Genomic DNA, 22717 nt, shown 5'->3' with positions numbered 1-22717 from the left:
CTGGGGTTTGTTCCACAACACTCTACAGTTATTCAGAGACTTGTGTCAAAAGAACATTAGCCCTTAAGTCATTCCTTATACCTTCAGTTAAAATTATTGTGCACAATTTTTCTAATTTAAAAAAGAGTAACTTGGTTCAGAAACATGGAAATGAGAAAAGTCTGTTAATTATTTTAATATGGATGGTGATAAGGAACACTAGCTTGACATCAGGACATACATACAGCTTCAGAATATTGGACCAGATCATGTTGTTTACTTCTGTTGACTTACCTGATTTTCCCTTTTCTGTAGATTCATCTGTAGTTGTGCACCTGGATACTATGGGTCTCTGTGTGAAATGGATGTAAATGAGTGTGAAACTTTGCCTTGCTTGCATGGAGGAAGCTGTATTAACAGACTTGGAGGCTATCAGTGTTTCTGTCCCCCTGGATTCACAGGTACAGTCCATTCTCTACCACAGTGGAGAAGGCTACTAAAATCAGGTTTTACATGTTTTTAATTTTATAGCAATGACCTCAACTAAATCAAGGAAGAGTACACAGGATCATCTCCTTGTTGGAGTATAAATCAATTTTAATTCAAATAGAACTTTGATCCAATTCTTGCTAAGTAGCTCAAGGTGTTATTTACATTAAGATTTGATTTATGGTTTCTCTAGTCACCTATATATTCAGCTGAAGCACATTAAAAGAGAGATTGTATAATGCAAAGAAAATTACTTTTCTCAATTCAGCCAAGGAAAAAAGTATTACCATAGATACAGAGTAAATTTTACAAACATAATAAAAGGCTACCTTGTTATTTGAATTTGCACAGAACCATAGTAACACTTTGGCTTTGCTGACCTGTTGGACTGACACTGTTGCTTTTAGTGTTAATCTTTACATTTTTACAGAACTAATGATAAAATATTTAATGGGTAGAGATGTAGTAAAATTTCTCTAAAATGATGTTGACATTTATTTAAAGGCACTGTATGCTGCAGAACAAGTAGTTCTTACGTCCAGCTTAAGCAACCTGAAAACACATGGGGTCATATGACTCTACAGAAGTGATTATAGTTGTCTGCCTCAGGTTGTATCATTTCTGTTTTCTTTCTGTACAAAATGTTTTTTCCCACCCATTCCAGCCTGTGATGAACAGCACATAATTCATAAGATTAGAAACGAAGCAATTCACATCCACTGAACTGAGAGGAATGTAATTTCTCCACAGAACAAAGAACAAGTACAGTTTTGGGAATAGCTGTATATCCTTCTTCCATTCGCCACAAACTTTAGTTCAAATACCGCTTCTGCGGTGTTCTTCAAAATTATCCTTGACATTTCAGCAAAAATTGGAACAATCCATATAATTCTCTGCCTAAATCTTTAAAAGCTTTTTTTTTTTTTCCTCCCTCAATATTTTCTTTAGAAGGGCTGTGTTCTGAATAATACTTCTTAGGTATCACAGAAACTTTCGTTCATTAGATAGTGGTGCTGCAGCTTTATAATTTTAACTAATAGATGTTAAAACAATTGTCTTCACCTTTACGTATATGTTTCTGTAAGAATTCCCAGTTATATTCATAAAAGACAAGACACCTGTACCTGAAGGGCTTATGAGACTCTAATTTGAAAAGGAACAAGCAATTTGCAGGTGTGCTTTCCTTTTATGATTCTTCATTATTGAGTAAGCAATTTGACTTGCGTTCTTTTCCCTAACACATTTAACCAACAAGGATAGGTGAGTTTTGTTGGGGGGGGGGTTGTGAGGTTGTTTTTTTAATCAGCTGTAGTAGTTGTTTACTATTATAAGTAGTTATTTGCTGGTACAAATTCTTTTAGTATATTCACAAGAATAGCTGTTTACTATTTAGTGTTATTTATTAACAAGGGTGGTGTGATATCCAGGTGTCTATCAAACACTGAAACATTACTCAAAAATTAGTGATAGGTTGCCCATCACTTAATTATAACCAGTGATTTTTTTCCACCCCTTAAAGTGACACTGGACATCCACTATGCAGTGTACCAGTTAGATTAAATCTGAAGGAATAATTCATCCAATACAAAGTGTTTGGTGTAGCAGTTGAACTAAGGCTTTGAAAGGAAGTTGCAGTGTTAGCAGACCCAGAAGTGAGTGAAAATAATTTGATTTCCAAGTGAGGTCTTTTCAGAGCAAGATGTTGCTTTTCTGGATTATGAAGCAATACGAGCATGTGTCAACTGTATGTTCCCATGGCAAACATACAGAATTGTAAATTAGTTCTCTGATAATTTGAGGTTTTGAATACTTTTTATAGCAATTACAATTCAAATAGCTAATAGCTTATTTTTCATATTTAATTTAACATTTTTTTTTAATTTTATGTTACCTACACTACAGAAGATGTAATTATACTGTTTGGAATTATAAATAATGAAAGAAAATACTAGAAAATATTAGTATTTAAGGTATTACATTTATAACAATATGACAAAAGTAATTTATTTCACTCTTTGAAAGACAGGTGTATTTTCACTTTCACCTTAAGTAATTTTATAAATTTAGGAACAGTCTTTTTTGTCACAGACAAATCAAGTCACCTTTAAAGATACATAACAGCAAATATAGAATTATAAATTTGAATGGAAACTGGAAACAAATTACAATACATTAAATGGGTTGGGCCAAATTATGTTACTGTATTTCATTAATTTATAAAAACCTCTTTTAAAAGTATTAACTTTCATCAACATTTTGAATGTTTCTTCTGTTCATCATGTAATTCAATGTCTTAGAGAAGGCAGTCTTTAGACATTGATCTGTGTCCTGTAAGCTCTAAAGTTTTGGCAGCTAAAGTATCTTTTAAAATTCTAAGTTTTCCATAATTTTTTCTTAATTTGGTTTTATTTAACATTGTTCATAATTTTATTTCATTTTAAATAGCTGTTCAACAAAAATTCATTAAAATAATTTATTAACTATTAAACTAGAACTATATCTCAACACTGCTAAAATAAAAATCTACTGTTTTGCAGCTCAGGTAGATTCTTAGATGCTCAGGCAGATCACAGATGAAAAATACATAGATGTGTCCTCTCTGTCAGGATGCAATTGGCAGCAATGATGGTCTTCTTAAACCCTAGATATCACTAATAAACCCTGGTTAAAGTCCTCACCCCAGATACTTCAGAAAATAAAACTAAGTGATGTGGGCATTCAAGAAACTGTGTTTTCCCTGGCCCAAAATGAAAAGTGACTTAATAAAGCAGTGCTATATTAGACAAAGGAGAAAACTAACAACAGGATAATACCAAATAATCAACTTATCCTTTTCAAAAGTACACAGTTCCTTTCTTTTTTTTTTTTTTTTTTTTTTTTTTTGGCAAAATACCTTCTACAGATGACTGCATCCCCTCTTCTGCAGTAGTCTTCTGCATATGTTTAGTTGTCATCAATCACACTGGCTAGCAAGGCCACATGAAAGGTGCAGATCACCCTGTGACATGAACTTTTAATCCCCAATTTAGCCCCTCTTGGTTTTTTCAGTTGCTTTGGCTGACCAGTGTTGCTTCACGAAACAATACTGCTTGGTTCAACTAGGTACTCTTGATAACACAAGATCTAATTATTCCAGCTCTATCAGCTACTGCTGTTCTTTTACTTGTATTTTCTCTTTAGCAACTGTATATATATATGGTGGTTTGACCTTGGCTAAATGCCAGGTACCCACCAAGTTGCTCTATCACTTCCCCCCCTTCCCCCCCCCCCCCCCCCCCCCCGCCCGCCCTTTTTCCTCAACAGGGCAAAGAGGGGAAAGAATGTAAGATAGGAAAAAAACCCACCAACCCTTGTGGGTAAAACAAAAGCAGTTTTAATATAAGCAAAGTGAAGCAAAGGTCTGCGCGTGGAAGCAAAAAAAAAGAAAACAGATTTATTCTCAACTTCCCATGAACAGGCGATGTCGGGCCTTCTCAGGAAGCAGGGCTCCAATACGTGTAGTGGTTGCCTCGGAGGACCAAGGGTGACCCCACCCCCTTCCTCCTTTCTCCCAGCTTTATACTGAGCAGACGTCATATGGTATGGAATATCCCTTTGGTCAGTTCGGGTCAGCTGTCCTGGTTGTGTCCCCTCCCAAGATCTTGCCCACCCTGTCCCACTGTGGGGGGGAAATATCAGAAAGAGCCTTGGTGCTGTGTAAGCACTACTCAGCAGAAGCCACAACACCAGTGTGCTATCAACACCCTGCCAGCTCCCAACATAAAACACAGCACCATGAGGGCTGCTATAGGGGAAAACCAATTCCGGCTCAGCCAGACCCAGTACAATATATAGTATATATCATCCTTGTTGTCAAAAGGTTCCTTGTAAACAGACATATGTTGTTCCTTCAGATCTATGACCAGCATACTAAAGCTACAAACTGTCTCCTTCTATTAGTTTGACCACTCACTTCCAAGCACACAGAAACATCATTAGTTTTTCCCAGTTTTACACTCCATTGCAAAAAAAATTGATTTATTTGAAATAACATTAAACTTTCATGTTGAAAGACACAGGCCTGGAAAACTATTTTTGGTGCTTAATGCTTAGGTACCACGAAAAACTTTAACAGTAGCATAGCATAAAGTCTCTAGGTAACCAGTTAACTACAAAACTCTGTGAACTCTTTCATTCCCCAGTCTGATCATTCTTGTTCCATACCTCCCGTCTTTACATGAGAAAATTCTGGTCTGATTTGTAGAACTAACTGAAAAAATCAATTGGTGGCTGAAAGTCCTGAGTAGAATAGCTCTTTACTCACGATCACAACTATTGCTTATTGTTTGTATGTTGGTGGTACCTGAGTGTTAGATATAACAACATAAAACTGAAAGATACCTTCTGAGTCACTGAATCTAAAACCTGTTTTGACTAGTCAGCCATTTGTTGACTGGAGTGATGTGTGTTAACAGTAGTAACTTGAACTGTTGAATTTGTACTGCAGATGTTGTAAAGAAACAAGCAACTCTAAACATTATGATTTGTAATGTACCAAATATGAGACATAATGTACACAGAGGTTAGATCTTTTGAGTAAGGAAACACCATACTTACGTAGTCATCTTTTAGCAGTAAGGTACCCTTTTATATATGTCTTACTCAGGGACTGGTTTTCTCTATATTATTCCAGAATCCTTTGATTTCATAAATGTTACTATAAATACAGTAAATTTGCTCGTATCTAAGGATTTCAAAGGAGAACCGAAGTCTGTGTCAGATTTAATTTTGGCTTGGTACGTTACTAAACTTTTGTTAGAGAATCTAAAGATACAGTGCAAACAAGTGAAAGTCTTACAACTCTTTGTGGAATTATAAATTAAATGGAACATAATCAACAATTTAAAATTAAAAGCAAAATAAGGAAATAGAATTGAAGACTGTAGTTATATCTTCATTATCACAAATCAATGTGGTGTTGCATTCTGAATGTGCACTGGTACACAATTATGTAAAGAATGAGAAAAATACATATGTGTATATTCCACTGAATTTGATGTTAAAAATCTGTTAATTAAAACACTAATATTACTTTCTCTTAAGCTGAGCAATATAACATCTTAAAAGAAATAATTAAACATAATGTATTATGATCACTTCTGCTGAAGGTCATTTTCATGATTGAGGTGTTAATCACTTCTTCTTTATAAATCTTGCCATCTGAACAACCTTATGTCAAAGTATAATCCAGATGATTCAGACATGCCTCAAGTGAAATATTTCTCATGTTAATGAAAAAATTATTTTGTGTTCAAGTATAAACCATAAGTATCTGAATCACCAAGTCTGTTGCAGAACAGGTTTAATAAGAATACAAATTTTTTTGACTGTAGAGTTTTGTTTGATAATTCCTAATTGCTTCATTTGAAATTATTCTAGAATTACCGAATCATTACTCCCTTCATTGACAGACTTGGTAGTTCTTAAGTCTTTATTTTCTGATTTTTGTTGTTTGAGGTTAACTAAATAATTCTAAAATCTCTTGCAAAAACTAAAGGTTTTTTTCCTAAAATGTGTTGGGTTGACCTTAGCCAGATGCCAGATGCTCACCCAGCCACTCTCAGTCTCCCTCATCAACAGGGTAGGAAAAGAAAATAAAGATGAAAAAACTCAAGATAAAGACAAGGAGATCACTTACCAGTTATCACCATGTGTAAAACAGACTCGACTGGAGGAAAATTAATATATTTTATTGCCAATTAAAATAGATTTTTGGATGGTAAGAAACAAAGACAAAATAAAGCAACACTTTCCCCCTTTCCTTCCTGCCCCCTCCCCCACCTTCACTGGCTCAACTTCATTCTCAACCCTCTACCTCCTCCTCAGCAGGTGGCAACAGGGAGATGGGGAATGGAAGGTTGTGGTCAATCCATAACAGCTCTTCTCTGCTGCTCCCTCCTCCTCAACACTTTTCCCCTGCTGCTTCATGGGTCCTCTCCCAGGGCTGTAGTCCTTCAAGATATACCTACTTCAGCAAGGGCTCTCCATGGGCCACAGTTCATCATAGAGTCATCACAGAATGGTTCCTTTAGGAAATAATAACCTGATCCAGCATGGGGTCCTCCATGGGCTGCATTGTGGGTATCTGCTTGTGTCAGGAGTGCTTTCTACAGGCTGCAGGGTAATAACTGCTCTGCTGTTGTCTCCTCCAGGGGCTGCAGGGAAATCTCTGCTCCGGAGCCTGGAGCACCTCCTCTGCCTCCTTCTCTGACCCTCGTACTCACAGGATTGTTTCTCACTCCCCCCTCTTCACTTTGCCAGTACAGTGTTGTGTCCTTTCTTAAATATGTTTTTACAGATGCACCACCATCTTGGCTGAGGGGCTCAGCTGTGTGTCACAGTGGGTCTTTTGGAGCCAGCTGGAACTGTCTGTATCCAGCATGAGGCAGCTCCTGGTCTCTTCTCACAGAAGCTGCCTTGCAGCTCCCCCCTCCTGGGCCCTGCCAACACCTTGACACCTCCATCCAATACTCAAAATAAGATTTCAGTGGCTAAAATAGGATGTGTATTAAACTGAAGTATATAAATTCAAAATTCTGATTCAAACTGCCAATTATTGGACATGTGATCCGAAAGGTGCCTAAAAAAGACATAGTACCATGAAATAATTTTTTGCTGTGAAGGTCCAGTCATCATTTCTGCAGAGCAGTATTTATTCCTTAATTCTAAATAGCTGTTCTCGTAATCTCAGGTCCACCCTTACAGTCTTATCTTTTCTATGAGATCAGTACAAACTGGCCTTTGGAAGTGACTAAAGGGGCACTTAAGTTGTATGTTAAACCAAGTCAAAACCTTGGCTTAAATAACTCATATTTTATCTTTAATGCCAGCTCTGAGCCCCAGCCTTCCTTACCCAGGGCCTCAGAACCTGCTGTTCATCTTGTCTACGTGACAATGGAAACTCTGCTCTGCTTTTTATACAATGGGCTGACCTAATAAAAACATCCCACGAGATCTAATCAATGAAAAGGGAGAGAAGTTTTCTTTATCGTTTGACCTTCCCAGCTACTTCCACAGCTTTGTACTGCCAGCCGACTCTGGCAGTGATTGCATCTGCACTCCTCAAGCCTCTGTCTGTATTCCTTGCTAGTCATATCCAGAGGAATAAGAGCAACTACACTACTAAGTGAAGTGACTATTTATTTAGAGTCAGAGGGGAGAAATCTCATGGTGTGCTCCCTGAGATGTCAAAGAAGAATGTAGCTTACATGTCAAGAGAGTCCAAAACTGATTGGCATGCCAAGAACAAATTTAACATGTATACTGACAGAACTGGATTTCTGTACTAAATGTGGAGGTAGTGGTGTCTGTCTTTTAATGATTAGAGCATTCACATAAGTTTGGGGAATTTTAGATTCGGTGAACACACCATCATGAAGGGGCAAATTTACTTTATGCATTTTCCTGAGAAGTGCTACAATGTCCATGCTATAAGTTAGCCTGATTTGTAAGGAAAGGAGGGGCCACTTTTGCTGTACTTGTTGAACTTCAGTACTATTCAACAAAGATTGCCTGTGCCAGAAAGAACACGGAACAGTAAGGCATAACTTCCTTGAGTGTTTGGCTTGAAGCACCAGGTCTAGACTGTTAGTTCCCCCTCCTGAAAGTGAAGGTCAGGACATAAACATTCTTTTTCCTCTCAAAGTGACTTATCATCTACTAACTAGAGCCTTAAACCAATTAAATCTTAGTCTGGTAGCAGCTTTGTTCCAATTACTGCTCATCCTTTTTCAAGGAAGAGTGGTCAAGAAGGCATGGCAGACAGCCAGCAAGGATGAATAGGAAACACCTTATTGAGCTCAGATGCAGAAAAGCAGCATACATCTGGTGGAAGGAGCAGGGATGGGCTACTTAGGAGGAATATGAAACCAGTGCTCAGGTGTGCAGAGTTGAAATTACGGAAAGAAAAGCTCAGCTAGAACTGAGAATAGAGAAGGATATGCAAAGCCACAAGAAGGCCTTCTATATGTACGTTGGCAACAAAAAAGAAGGCAAATTAAAAAGTGGGCCTGATTCTCAGTGGAGAGGGGGACCTAGTGACAAAAGACATGGAAGAGTCTGAGGTACTCAAAGTTGTCTTTTTTTCAGGGTTTACTACCAAAGGCCAGTCTCAAGCCTCCCAGGTTTCTGAGCCAAGTGTCAGAGTTGAGGGTACTCATCATTTAACAAGCCTCCTGGTAGAGTATGATCCATTAACCACAACCCTCTGAGCCCAGCCAGCCAGCCAGTGTTTTAACCATCCAGTTGTCTACCCTTCCAGACTCTAACATCCTAACTTGGGTAGAGGAACATTGTGGGATACAGTGTTAAAGCCATGCTAAAATCATGATAACTGATATCTACTGCTGTCTTGTCTTTCACAAACCTAGTCATTTAATCATAAAAGGTAATCAGATTGTTCGGGCAAGAGTTTTCCTTGAGAAACATATAGAATCATAGAATAGTTTGGGTTGGAAGGGACATTTAAATGTCATCTAGTCACACCCCTGCAATGAGCAGGGACATCTTCAACTAGATTAGGCTTCTCAGAGCCCTGTCCAACCTGACCTTGAATGTTTCCAGGGAGGGGACATCTACCATCTCTCTGGGCAACCTGTTCCAGTGTTTCACCACACTCATTGTAAAAAATGTCTTCCTTATATGTAGTCTGAATCTGCCCTCTTTTAGTTTAAAACCATTACCCCTTGTCCTGTCACAACAGACCCTACTAAGAATTCTGACCCCATCTTTCTTATAAGCCTCCTTTAAGGCTGCAGTAATGTCTCTGAAGCCTTCTCTCCTCCAGGCTGGACAATGCCAACTCTCTCAGTCTTTCTTCATAGGATAGGTGTTCCATCCCTCTGATCATTTTTGTGGCCCTCTGGACACACTCCAACAGGTCCATGTCTTTCCTGTGCTGAGGGCTCCAGGGCTGTATTCAGTAGTCCGGGGGGTCTCACCAGAGTGGAGTAGAGGGGGAGAATCGCCTCCTTCGACCCGCTGGCCATACTTCTTTTGATGCAGCCCAGAGTACAGTTGGCTTTCTGGGATGTGAGCACACATTGTCAGCTCATGTCCAGCTTTTCAACCATGAGTACCCCAAGTCCTTCTTCACAGGGCTTCTCTCAATCTATGCTGGCTGTTCCCAGTCACCACCTCCTCCTTCTATTGCCTAGAAATGACTTCTGAGAGGATTCACTCCATGATCTTCCCAGAGACTAAAGTGAGTCTTACTGGCCTCTAGTTACCCAGATCTTCCTTTTGTCTTTTTTCGGGAGATATGTGCAATGTTTGCCTTTCCTAGTCACTGGTGACCTTCCCCAATTTCCATGGCTTTTCAGACATGATAGAAAGCAGCCTTCCAAGGATGTAAGCCAGCTTTCTCAGCACCCTCAGATGCAGCCCAGTAGGGTACTGAATTACAGGGAATTAATACAAGAATTGAATACAAGAATTTATGTTTGGCCCAGTGTTTTGTATGGCAGAACAGAAAACAAGTTATATTATTGAGTCTAACCTTTGTTACCCAAGTTCACTATTTGGATGTGACCTTTTGATAATTTTATTCCAAATCTTGTATTTACAGCTTCAGCAACAGGAGAAAATAGTCTAGTACATATTTTCTTCTTTGAGGAAACGTTTATTTATTTTATGTGGTCTGTAAAGGTTACTATACCATATAGCAGTGACCTCTAGCTAGAAAGCTAGAGAAAAATATTTGTAGTTTCAAAGCAGTGAAGTTACTGAACAGCTAAGAATCCTATTTGTAAGAAAGAAAGGTCTTTATAGTGCATGCAAAGTCTCTGGTCCTTAAGGAGACAAAGTCAATAACTACCTACTTTTTGTGCAGATTATGCTCAAAATATGTGATGCTACAGTCCATAATGAGTGTTTGGCAACAGCAACTCTCACTGTGTGTACAAATTAAATCTGGTTATTAGGAACTTGGATGACAGTACACTCCCCTTGTTAAGTAAAATATAATTGTTTTGGGTTACAGATCTGTGCCTTTAGGGAGAAAAATCCTTGTCTTTTGGCAAAGAATACCTAAATGTGAAGTGTTTGTTCTTCATGCTCATTACTGTCTAATTTGAATGTATTTCGTATAGTAGTTCTAAGGTGATTTCACCAATGTGTTGTACAGTTAATTACTATTTATCTTCAAACAGAACCAACTTCTTTTTTCTGGATTCTTAGGAGTCAGTAATAGAGGAGTAGAACTGGCTCTGCTTCTTAATTTTTACTGCTGAAAAGGAACAGCATGTTATTTATGAATTGTGGTTCTTTATGAATAGCATCAGTGTAGAAGACACCGCTTTATAATGATAAGAAGGACACTGTTCTTGCAGTCATGTACATGTTAGGATTTACATCCATTTTCTATTGTATCCGTTGGCTAAAATGGTATCACGGATTGGGAGAAAATCTCAATTTGATTCTTACAGACTTTCCTCCAGGTTTCCTGCACGTTTATAGAGGTTAGTAAATGCAACAGAACTAATAAAGAGTTTTGAATAACTTCTGCTTGCTTTTGCATACATCACTTCATATTGACCAGGACAAAGTCTTGAATCTGATTCTTGCACATAATGTAAGATTATGGTGATGCATCCTCTCCCACATTCTTTTTCTGTAACTGGTCTGTTTAATATTAATCACTTATACTGAAAGAAAAAAAAAAAAAAAAGTATTTTCAATATAAAAAATCCAGTGAGCCATCCATGCATTCTGTCAGTTTCTGAAACATTCTTGCTCGATATCAAGCAAATCTGGAAACTTTTGAAAACAATTTTTTAATTCGTTAGTGAAAATGGAGGAAGGTGATCCCTTAGGCTCGTGCAGCTGACAGCAGTAAGCATACTATACATCACAGTTCAAAATTTGCAAGCTAGGTTGAACGGAAAAAAAAAAAATAAAATTAACTGCCTCAGAACGGTGTCAGCCCTTGGCTAATTAGTTCTCCTTAGAGGCATGGGAGCAAAGCCAAATACAATGCCATACTAACATGGCTAAAGTCCTTTAGAATTCCAGAGCTACTGCTTTGCACATCATTCTTGGGGACTCTAACACTCTACTGCATTATGCTACCTAGACATGTGCTGATAGTTCTTTCCTCAGTTTTCTAGTTCCTTAAGTTATTTGGTACTCATCTACTTCCCTTTCATGTAAAGGCTGGTTGCCACTCTCAAAGTAACAGATTTTGCTGAGGCCTTCAATAATATTGGCACCATTCTTATTTCCATCTTGTTGCCACAAATTGGCAATCAAAGTAATCTTATAATAATAATAGTCCCTTTGTCTAGGAAACCATGCCTAACAAGAATAGAATCACTGTTAAATGTTGTATCCTAATTGTGGAAATGCTGCTATGAAGTTCTGTGGTTTGTCATATGTTTTTGATCATGAGGCTATATATACGTATATATGTGTGCTAAGTATCTTTCTTGGGACACTCACATACTATTTAACAGAACAGGAACATTTAATAAAACTGAGACAATCCCCAGCTAAACAAATAGTAACTGAAATTGATAACATAAATATAATCTATATCAGATCAGTGTTTCAGGGTAAAGCAGATGTGGAATGCTTCCCTGAAGATTTTTTGAGCTGTTTGAAATGCAGAATTCAAGGGATAGGATTGTCCAGTGAGAACAGTTGAGAGTTTGTGGTCAAGTGATCATATCTAGATCTTATCTGTTATGGTAAACTATTAGGTGAGAATTTAAATTATTTAGGATTTCTAGAGCCAAAATCAGTGCATCACATTATACCTACAACAAATTTGAGAAAGCCCTGATGCAACTGTTAGAGCTGTTTCCAAGCTCCTAGTGCTAGCTAGGGAAGACTCTACTTTTCAGCAAGTGTAACTTTGGAGGGGTCTTTGAATGTATTCAGGTATGCCACTCTGCATGTTTTAAAGGAGTTTCTATTCTGTAAGAGTTACCAAGGCCCAGGGGATTGAAATCTCAATTTCCACACAAATTGCTCTGCTACAAATACTGTGACAAAGGAACTTTTAAGCAGCTTTAATGCGAGAACACCACAGAGGAACATTATGCATCATAATGCCATTCTGTTCTTCTATGACTCTGTGATATTTCTTTGAGCTTTGTGTAAGTTGTAAATGTACTTAATGTTTAAATCTTTTATATTAAATTATTGTAGTATTTCTAAAAAATAATGCTACAAATGAAATAAGAATATTTTAATAGCTATTTCTGATGGTGCGGTTTTTTGCTGTGCACTCAAAAATTCATGACTGGGAACTAGTTAGGTAAAAACAAGCAATTCATCACTTAAAAACCTGTGGAGTTTCAGTCAGTGACAGCAATAGATATCTAAAGCAATGACTGCTGAGTGATGGTTTCACTTTGCAGAACTCTACATGCTATATGTTAGAACAGTTACTGTAAAGTTGTGCTTCTTATTTCTGAAAAGCATGACCATCATGGATTTTTTTTGGTTTGCTGTTGCTACCTCTGCCAGCAAAAGTAGGTGACTTCATGAAGAGTATTTTGTTCACTAAAGTAGAATGGGTTGACCTTTCATTGTAAGAAGCTAGTAGTTTTTTTAGAAATTCCATTGGTTTTTTTCCTAGTTTGTAGTAGAAAAAAAGTATGGAACAACTCTCTGGGTCTTACTGATTACATGACTTGAATCTGTCTTATTTCTCCACAGTCAGCCTAAAGTACTGTTTTACGTTGCCAAGTTCTCATCTGAAGCAAATAGTGAAAGTGTTGTGCTATAGTAATAGAATGAACCAAACATTAGTGCCTAAATACACTACCCAAGGTGTACCTTTATTCTAAATAATACATTTTCTCATCAGTAATTAAGATTATTTCCAGTTAAAGGTTATTGCCAAGTGTTTGTACTTCCTCCTTGCCTGCATAGAATCTCAGTGTGTGATTATCATCAATCTAAATGGAAAAAAAAAATAAAGCAGTCTACCTTTTTTTTTTACATACTTTCTTTCTGGATATTTTTGTGGAGGCTGAATTTGACTGGAGTGTTATTAAATAGCATAAGAATTTTGAAAATTCTTAGGCTATGATGAAATACATGCTATTCACAAGTCCTTCTGCATATAACCATGATCAAATACTTGTTGCATTGTCATCTGCTTCTGTGCACCCACTTCCTACTTTTGATCCCATGCATTTTGTCATTAACCAGGCTACCAGGTCAAGATATCCAGGGAAATTTCATTCTTGAATCAGAATAATTCAGGTTGAAAGGGACCTTGTGAGCACTGTAGTCCAACCTCCTGCTGAAGTCAGTGTTAGCTATGGGGTCAGACCAGGCTGCTCAGGGCTTTGTCCAGCTGGGTCTGGAAAACCTCCAAGGACAGTATTGTTCTCATTTCTGAAGGGACATTTAAACTCTAATGTGAATAATACATTACTTAATTAATAGTAAGTGTGATTCCTTGTGTCCCAAGAAGAGAAAGACAAGTTGAGTTTTTAGCTGTACAGTAAACCTTGAGTTTTTTTATCATGTGACTGTAAAAATGCATAGTGCTTCAGTTTTAAATAAGATTATTACAGACTACATAAAACATGCCTAATAGAGAAGAAAACGAAAAGCTATAATAATAATCATAATATTAGTATATTCTGGAGGCGTTCAGGTTATAGAGTGATAAGGAAGTAAATGTGAATATATTTTTTTTTTTACACAAAGTTATACTTACATTATTTTAGAGTGATGCTAGAACAGCTTTTTCTTGATGCCTTTACCACTTAGTGCAGCTCTTCAATTTTCCCTATTTTAAATTTTATTTTTACACTCCATTTTATATTACAATGTTAAAATTAAAATGGCTAATAAACAGCGACTATAATGAATAAAATTTGGGTATTTCTCTGTAAGACTGTGTGTGTATGTTTATACTAATATATATATGCAATTTATGAAATATATTTCATGCATACAATATAGCATAACAATACAGTCTTTTTTTCTATATGGAGATGTATAGTTCAAATGAGAGATACTTTGCTTCTTAGAAATTTGTCTTTCAGTTACAAGTTTTCGCTTATCTTTTAGTTTTAAAAGTTTTTCTCAATTTTAATAAAGAAATTGCTTATACTAAAACCTATGTGCTTAAAATCAAAGTTAAAATGTCATAAATATTGAATTGATATTTGCAGCTTGCCCAGCTACAATGTGACCTCCTCTGGCAATGTTGACAACTACCACATTTTTATCATGATGTTTCCAATATTCAGACTTTACTTGCACTGTCTTCAGATTTATCTTGTTCTCCATCCTTTTATGTAAATTTATTCATCTGTGAACTGAATCATAACTCTAAACTGTGTTATCTTTAGGTATAGCTTGATTTTATCATTTTGTAATCCAATAAATATGATTTCTGTCCTTAGCAGGAGGCTCAGCTGTGTGCTGACCCAGCAGTGCAGGGGCTCAGCATTGTCATGACCGAAGATGGGAGGTGCTGGTTTAACCCCTGCGCTGGGGCCAGTGAGTGCTGCTTCCCCTGTTCTAGTTTCAGCTCTGGGGGTGGCCCCTCTGGGGAGGGGGTGACACCCTGGCCTCAGTCACTGCCTGACAAATCATAGCCCTTTTTGTGCCTGGGGCTGGGAGGACTGGGGGCCACTGCCAGGCTATAGTTCTTGCATTCACTTTTAAATTAAACGGGCAGATACGGTTCTCAGTAGCCATGCAGGCATATCTAAGATCCCAAATTGATATTTAATGAAAACAAATATCTTCAAAGTTTTACACCAAGAAAATTAATCTGTATTTGTCTTAATTACTTTGTTTACTATGGTCTAATTTTATCTTGTAAAGTTCTCTTTGCTTTCCCATCCAGACTGGAAATCAAACCTTGTCTAAACAAAGAAAAAAAAAAATTACTTCAAAATAGTTTTCAACCACTCAAATTTTCTGTAGTCTCATCAGCACCAATTTAACTTGACTTGATATAAGGAAAGTGAAATAACTGCCTGACATAAATCTATTACTGACACAAAATACAATAGAAATAGAAAATCTAAATCTCTTGTATTAGTCACTATGCTATAATAAATCTTTCTTAAGATGAAATCAACAAAAACAAGCTCAGCAGCCTCATCACGCAGTTTTTCATGCAGCATACTTAGGAAACTTTTGTTACAGCTTATTTACTCATAACAGACTGAAAGGCAATATTAACATGATGTTAAAAGGACCTTTTGCTGTTCACAAGATTAATGTCACTGTGGCAAAATGAGTACTAGTTCTTTGTGGACAGTTACTCATTTTAAGAGGCAACATATTTCTAGATTTGTAGGAGGGTTATTTTAGAATATGGCAATTGGGGCATATTGTATCAAAGTTAATTTATCAGATATGAAAGACATTCTGCTGAAAAATCTCCTTTAAGGAGACTGAAGCATTTATTTACAATGTGATTTTGTATATATGTGTATTCAGAAAAAGTATTTATTATAGGAGATATTTCAAAAGCCATGGAAATAAATTTATAGCTGGTAGAAGTTACTACATACCATATTTTTTCAAGATGTATCTTCCACATCTTCCTGTAATAGGTAAAATACCCGAATTTTTAACCTAGTACTCATCCCAGCTTGTTTTTGCTTTAATTATGAGATGCTATTACATTACTTTTCCATACACCAGTTTCTCTTTACATTGCTTTTGATCCCAGATAGCTCAGCTGATATATTTTTTGCTCTGTATTATCTTCTTGGTTTTTTCTGTGGTGCAAATAGTCAGCTGAGAATGATCAGTTACCATTCTTGATCCTGGTGAAGACGGACCATGTTTGAATACATATTTTCTATCTGTTTAAATTAAGATTTTTAAGCTGTAAATAACTACCAGTGTTAAGCATCATATTCTAGTGTTTTTCCACAACTTCTGTTCATAATGTATACTTGTCTACAGTTATATATTTCTTGGAGTTATATCATTAATGATGAATGGTGATTTTTAAAAAATTCTGAGTTTAAAAAAGCCACTAAGCCCATATAAGCTCATATAAGTATGGTACTAGGACCTTAAATTCATCTACAAATGTAGAAATTTTTCACAAGCATTACCATTATTATTCACAATTTCTGTGATACACAGGCATGTTAGAAAATATTGTTGTATCTTATTGTCTACTTCTTTTGGGATTTGACACTCTGATGCTGAAATTATTTAACAAATGAGTTATTTTTTTTCTGTAACTCAAATATGTTCTGCAATATGGTTTGTAGTATTTTCACTCATGTTTAAGTTGAGCAATATTTTTATTCATTAGACTTATGCTATACAATATTTTTTCATCTATATAATTGGCTTCATTATTGGTTATACATTAATGTCCATCTGATACATCCATATGATAAATCTATTAATTGATCTTTTTATTAACATCTATCTATAATGACATCTCATGGAATGGTCACAAGTAGTTGTCAATAGTCTTATCATAATAGTTGATACTAAAATTGACTTCAACAAGATAAGAACTAGGTGTCGCTGACTGATTCTAAAAGGATATCTCTCCTTTTCTCTCAGTTCTGGCTCTTTTCAACTGGATATAAAATTTCCAGTTACTAGGACCTACATTTTTTTTTCCTATATCATGTATAAATTAGTATACCATGCTAATTTACTGTTCCATTTTCAGGTACACCCTCAACAACGTATATTTTTTTACCATGCATTTGTTTTTCTTTTCTAGGTAGTGTCTTTGACTTCATTCTTACAGAAAATTCTGTGCTTCTTCCTTTTCTTCTCTTTTCATACCAGCCACTTATCACAAATTAATATCCCCAATTTTTAATCTCCTGAAAGAGCACTCAAATCTCTTTATGCGTCTCCTAGAAAAAAAAGAACTGAAGAGGTCTATAAATTACTATCTTCCTTTAGCCCTAGCAATCAAATAATTTTATATTTAGTATATAGATGTTTTATATATTTTTAAAAAATATATGTATCAGTTCTAATATATGTTCTTGTAAGTCTAATAAGAAGTAAAAATAACAGAATATATACTATCTTTTCAAAAATCATAATATTTTTACTTTCAAAAATGTAACACATAATCATAAAAACATCCGAATACAAAATGTTGTGAAAGTACTTATCAAGAAAGGAGGATCTAGAGATTATCACAGAAATCTCTTTTTAAAAAAAAAGTTATTTACTGTCTAAAAAATTAAAAAATTTCTAAGTTATATGCAGGCAGTATAAAAAATAACCAAAACTTGTCTAAAAGTAATGAAGCTGAATAGCTGAATTATTTTAAGATAAGTAAATCATTATATACATTGCATAGACTACAGAACTTGTCATGAGAGCATCAGTCATAGGTAAAATGAAAAAATATGTAGAAAAACTTCAGAGTTGTTAGTAATGGAATGAAAGCTTAAAGAGAAAGCATAACTAAGAATGCTTGTGCATCTCAGAGATCACACATAAGTCCGAGGTGTTTGTTGTATGTCTGTTCTTATGTTCCCAGTGTCTGCTTTCAGCCCTATTCTGTTGAAAGGAAAGAGCTCCTGAGGAGCTCAAGTTTTGCTACTAGGAGAGTTTAAAAAAAAAAAAAAAAAATTAGGACCCACTGCCATTTCAAGCTTCCTCCTTTCCTGTGCCAAGATACTTATAGGATCAGGTCTGTCTGATTTTTCAGCTTGTTAGGTACATTACAGCTTGCAAAAACTTGGTTGGATGTTGGGGGATGTGTTTCTGAGGGAAGAAATGCAAAAACATAATCATTTTTTTAACAGAAGGGTGAGAACAAATGCCCAGTGATCAGAAGAGGGAAAGATTCTAGGTTGGATCTGAAGTTGGTAAGAAAAATCCTTGAAGGCAGAGAAGGGTAATTTCTTATTTGGGTTTACAGTTGAAAAGATGAAAGTCTTGATGGAAGATATGACAATCTCTAGATTGGGATGTAGATGCAGAATCATGCAAATGAACTAGTTCCAACAAAGTCTGAGGCGTCCCCTATTAATGAAATAAGTTGAACATAAAAAGGACATTGGAAAAGGCTGCTGAGTTTTCTTTATTAAGGGATGAGACAGACTGATTCTTCCCATGAATGGGTGATTTGAAGGAGTAGGAGAAAAGCTGTCTCCTTTTCATCTTAGTGTCATTATTATTACTCCATACTCGTCTTCTCACATCTATGGGATTTCTTCACTTTCTGCATCACTCTGACATGCAGTAGAGCCCCCAGGTTACCATCAATATCAATAATCCCCCAAACATGGTATGTGTGAGGTACTTTTCCCTTTCTTTGGTGCATGGAGGCATTATTTCTAGCATGGTAAGTACAATCTGTAAAGCAGAGCTCCAAGAGGTGTCCTCAGCCCAGTAATACATCTGACACAGTCAGAGCTATGAAACAATTTACAGACAATGTTTTAAGTAAAGTGCTCATTCTGTGGTATTATAGACTGTCTCTCACACTAACTTTTCAGAATGTTTGGTTGTATTATAATGATTCTAATACAGCAAGACTATTTTTATTAAAAGTTTTCATACTTTAAACAAGGATTGAAAAAGAAGTCAGATTTCAAATTAATGACAGTCACATTGAAAGAGAATGAGACTGTCTAGGTTACCATCATGAACGATTGCCAGCCTTTTTGTGTCTACAATATGACAAATTAAAAATTTAGTACAATTTGCTCTTGCAACTAATTTAAATGAAATTGTTTATTCATATCAAAAGGATTAATCCATTGATGGTAAGGGATTAATGCCAGGCATAATTTGTCCTGATTTGTTCAGAGGGTATTAGAATATGGGTCTTGAATTTAAAGAAGACATTTTAGCATCTGAATGTAAATTGTTTTTTATAAACACGACCAAAACTATTTTGAGTTAGTGCATTTTGGCAAGAACATTTGAACTAGCTTCTACTATTAAGTCATTTTCTTGTTAGAAAATACTTCAATATTACATTATTTCTATTTAGTTCTTTTTTATTTAGTTATTTTCCCAGTGTTTCATGTATTCGTTTTCATCTTTAAGTCTATTGTATCAATAATTACTGTAATGATTATAGTCTGTATTCACAGCAAATCTTACAAATTCCTTTTAGGGTGGAAATGACAAAATGGACTTTTACTCTTTACATATGTCTGAAACTTTTAACACTGGCAGGACTAAAAGTCTGTTTTGCCTATTAATATTGCTAAAGTTTTGCTAGTAAGGGCAGAATATGAAGATACCACTACAAGGCATTTCTGTTCTTTTCATCAGATTCAGTCTTTCTTGGCAGAATCTAATCTTGATTATTTCTCATGATACCTGTTTTTTAAAGAAACTAATCACAAAGTTGTATTTTTCTAGCTTCCAATGTTAATCCCTGCCTGAACATTACTTCATGGATTTTGATTCGTGTAATTCAGATAGACCTGGAGGTTACAGACCCTTTGTGACATTAAGCATTCTCTTAAGCAAAGATTGCCTTGAAGGGTGATAGACAGGATTTCACAGTATTTGGACAGAAATAAAGGAAGTCTACTGTCATATGTTGTCACTGAACTTTAAGGAGTGGGAGAACTGGGGCTGAGAACAAAAAGGTAATATTATTTCAGGACTCATGCTGGTATTCCAAAAACTTCTATACACAACACACACACACACACAAATGTAGATTTAGAAAATGTGGAGCAAGCTGCATTACATGTATGATGATCTTTACAGCTGATACAAGGAATAGGCTTATTTTCCCCTAATTTTAGTCCTCTAAAAACTAGGCAGCTAGTCCAAATTACTAATTTAATTTCCTTCTGCAGTCACTGCCACTGCTAGGACATTCAAAATAAGCAGTGTCCAAGACATGATACAGGTCACTCTTTGAAGCTTCTTCTCTCTATCCATTGTCAAGCGAGTTTAGACACATATCTTAAAGTAGCTGCTTAATTTTAAAATAATTAAAATTAGGTGGAATGTATTACACTCTGACTTCCCTAACACAATAGTATCTGAATTCTGCTCTCTTCACTGCCACATAGAAACTGAGGAATGGGCAGAGACATTTTGCCCACTGTCATTTCCACAAAATTACATATTTGTAGAAAAATAATTTTACAAGTTTTTAATTTTGAATAAGAATACCCTGTTTAGAATACTAAAAATAGTTACTTTCTTCAATTTATGTAGCTATTCTGAGGCTTTATTCTTTTCATTAATTCATTATGAATATTTTACTGGATTTTTAAAGAAGTATGCAGGCCTTTACAAAAGGCATGAGACCATACAGGAAAGAACCGTTTATTTGCATTAACAATATGTCTGACTAGTTATAATTTGACATTTTGATCAGAATTTTACTGAATTCATTACTCTTTTTTTCCAAATCAACTAAACAAGTGTTTGGGAACTTCAGTGGAAGTAGCCTATTAATTTTGTTTTCTTTTAAGAGCTGTTGCAGATTTTATTGCAGTTCTATGGCATTTTACTGACATGTTCTTTTTTATTGTGACTATTAAATATATTAAGTCATATCTAGTTTAAGTCTTCAAGTCACGGAAGAGGAAAATTTCTTTATACAAGGTACATTTTGAATATTTCTCCACTACTTGGTAATTCCGAGTATGTAATTCTAAATACTTTTTTTTTTTTTTTTTAAAAAAAAGGAAGACTGCAATAACCCCTGTTTTTAAAACTATCCAAGGTTATAATTGATAGCTTTTTTCTAGGAGTGAAAGTAAGATACGAAATACGATTTTCCCAATATGTCTTGTCTTATGAAATGTAATTTTTGTAATCATTTATTGACACATTAAATTTATGCACTGAGTCTTCTTTCCCACAATCAAGTAATGGATTTTCAGTGCCTTGCCATTGCATTCACTGAGCTGTTCAGGGAAAAATTTATTCAATGGTGTTGAGGTAGTAGATCAATGTAGCATAAATAAGAGTAGGTCAGAAATGTAAAACAGAATCTATTTAATTACAAGATACTAATCATCTAAAGGAACCATAATTTTTCCTTTCTCAATAGATAACATAGTAATACAAACACATGTGAATATGGAATAATTATCAATGATTACTTTAACATATAATCTGTCTTTCAGAATCAATATATCAATATGTGTCAACCTCTTCAAATGAAAGGCTGCAGCCACTGAAGTATCTCAGCCAAGCTTCTAATAGGTTGATTATATTCAAATCAAATTTCATTAGATGATTTTGGAATATGCTACTGGTATACTGCTGAACTAATATTTAAATATCTTACTAGCAATATACTATTTTTTGTAAATAAAATGTAATTTGATTACAGGTTTATTTCCTTTAGTGGATGTATTACACCTATGCAGAGGATAGAAAACAGCAGCAGTGAAAGGTAGCAGTAGGAATGAATGGCAATGGTTTATTTATGAAGCAAAGTATTTTAAATAATAAAATTAAAAACTGAAAAGAGCTATTCTAGGGTTTGCTTCCTTCAAGATCAGAAATACCTGACTTTAAAACTAATAAAAAACTAAAACTAATTTTTTATTTATTATTGGTTTCACATATATCTCATTAGCAAAAGGAAATTACAAAATTTGAACTGAGAACATTTAACTCCTAAAATACAGATTTACACCTCCTAAGTAACGTGTGTGATTAACTAGGAAAGTGAGGTTTTAAAAGTATTATTTTATAAGAGTACATAGTACAAAAACAACAGTGGTCTGTGTACATTAATGCTACTCATTTAATTAATATGTCCTCTCACTAATTCGGTAAATTTAAGTTAGTAACACTTCTTAGGAGAACAGACCTTTTTGTTTGCATGGGAAGCTGATACCATTTCTAATCAGCAGTATTGAAAAGATAGGAGTGAAGGTATAACTGAGTCAAAATACAGCAAAGATTGGCATTACTCATTTACCAAGAAAAACATAACTATGGGACTATCACATTTTAAAACTCACAGTCTTTGCTAAATGGACCAAGAAAATCAAAAGATCTACAATCATGAAATCATCTTGTTTTTTATAATGGTGTAGAATAGAAATACAATGTTAGAGAGATGGCCTCACCATTCAGATACGATAAAAATATTTACCTTTAGAGTTGCAAGTAAAGTGATGTCAAAGTATATTATTGTGTTGTACTGCCATCCTGCCAATGCTTTTGAAGCATTCCTTGATAAGAGCAGGTTAAAAATCTTCTTTCCTAATGCTGACTTACAAGGAGAATTGCCTCTTTGATGGGTAGATCTTCTATAACAGAACAGATTAACTTGGATTCTCTG

At 35.4% G+C, this 22717-nt stretch overlaps 1 protein-coding gene across 1 annotated transcript in view; it reads left to right on the top strand.

The window, feature by feature from the left end:
• EYS (eyes shut homolog) overlaps positions 1-22717 on the top strand; it is a 1118553-nt gene that overhangs the window by 549521 nt on the left and 546315 nt on the right. Inside the window, exon 26 of the mRNA XM_074861787.1 lies at positions 295-440. Within this exon, the coding sequence (XP_074717888.1) occupies positions 295-440 (146 nt within the window). The remainder of the gene's footprint in view (positions 1-294; positions 441-22717) is intronic.

This window comes from Strix uralensis, chromosome 3, assembly GCF_047716275.1.
Source record: "Strix uralensis isolate ZFMK-TIS-50842 chromosome 3, bStrUra1, whole genome shotgun sequence".
Taxonomy (NCBI): Eukaryota; Metazoa; Chordata; class Aves; order Strigiformes; family Strigidae; genus Strix; species Strix uralensis.
Note: the sequence above shows the minus strand (reverse complement) of the source record. Positions and strands in the feature narration are given on the sequence as shown.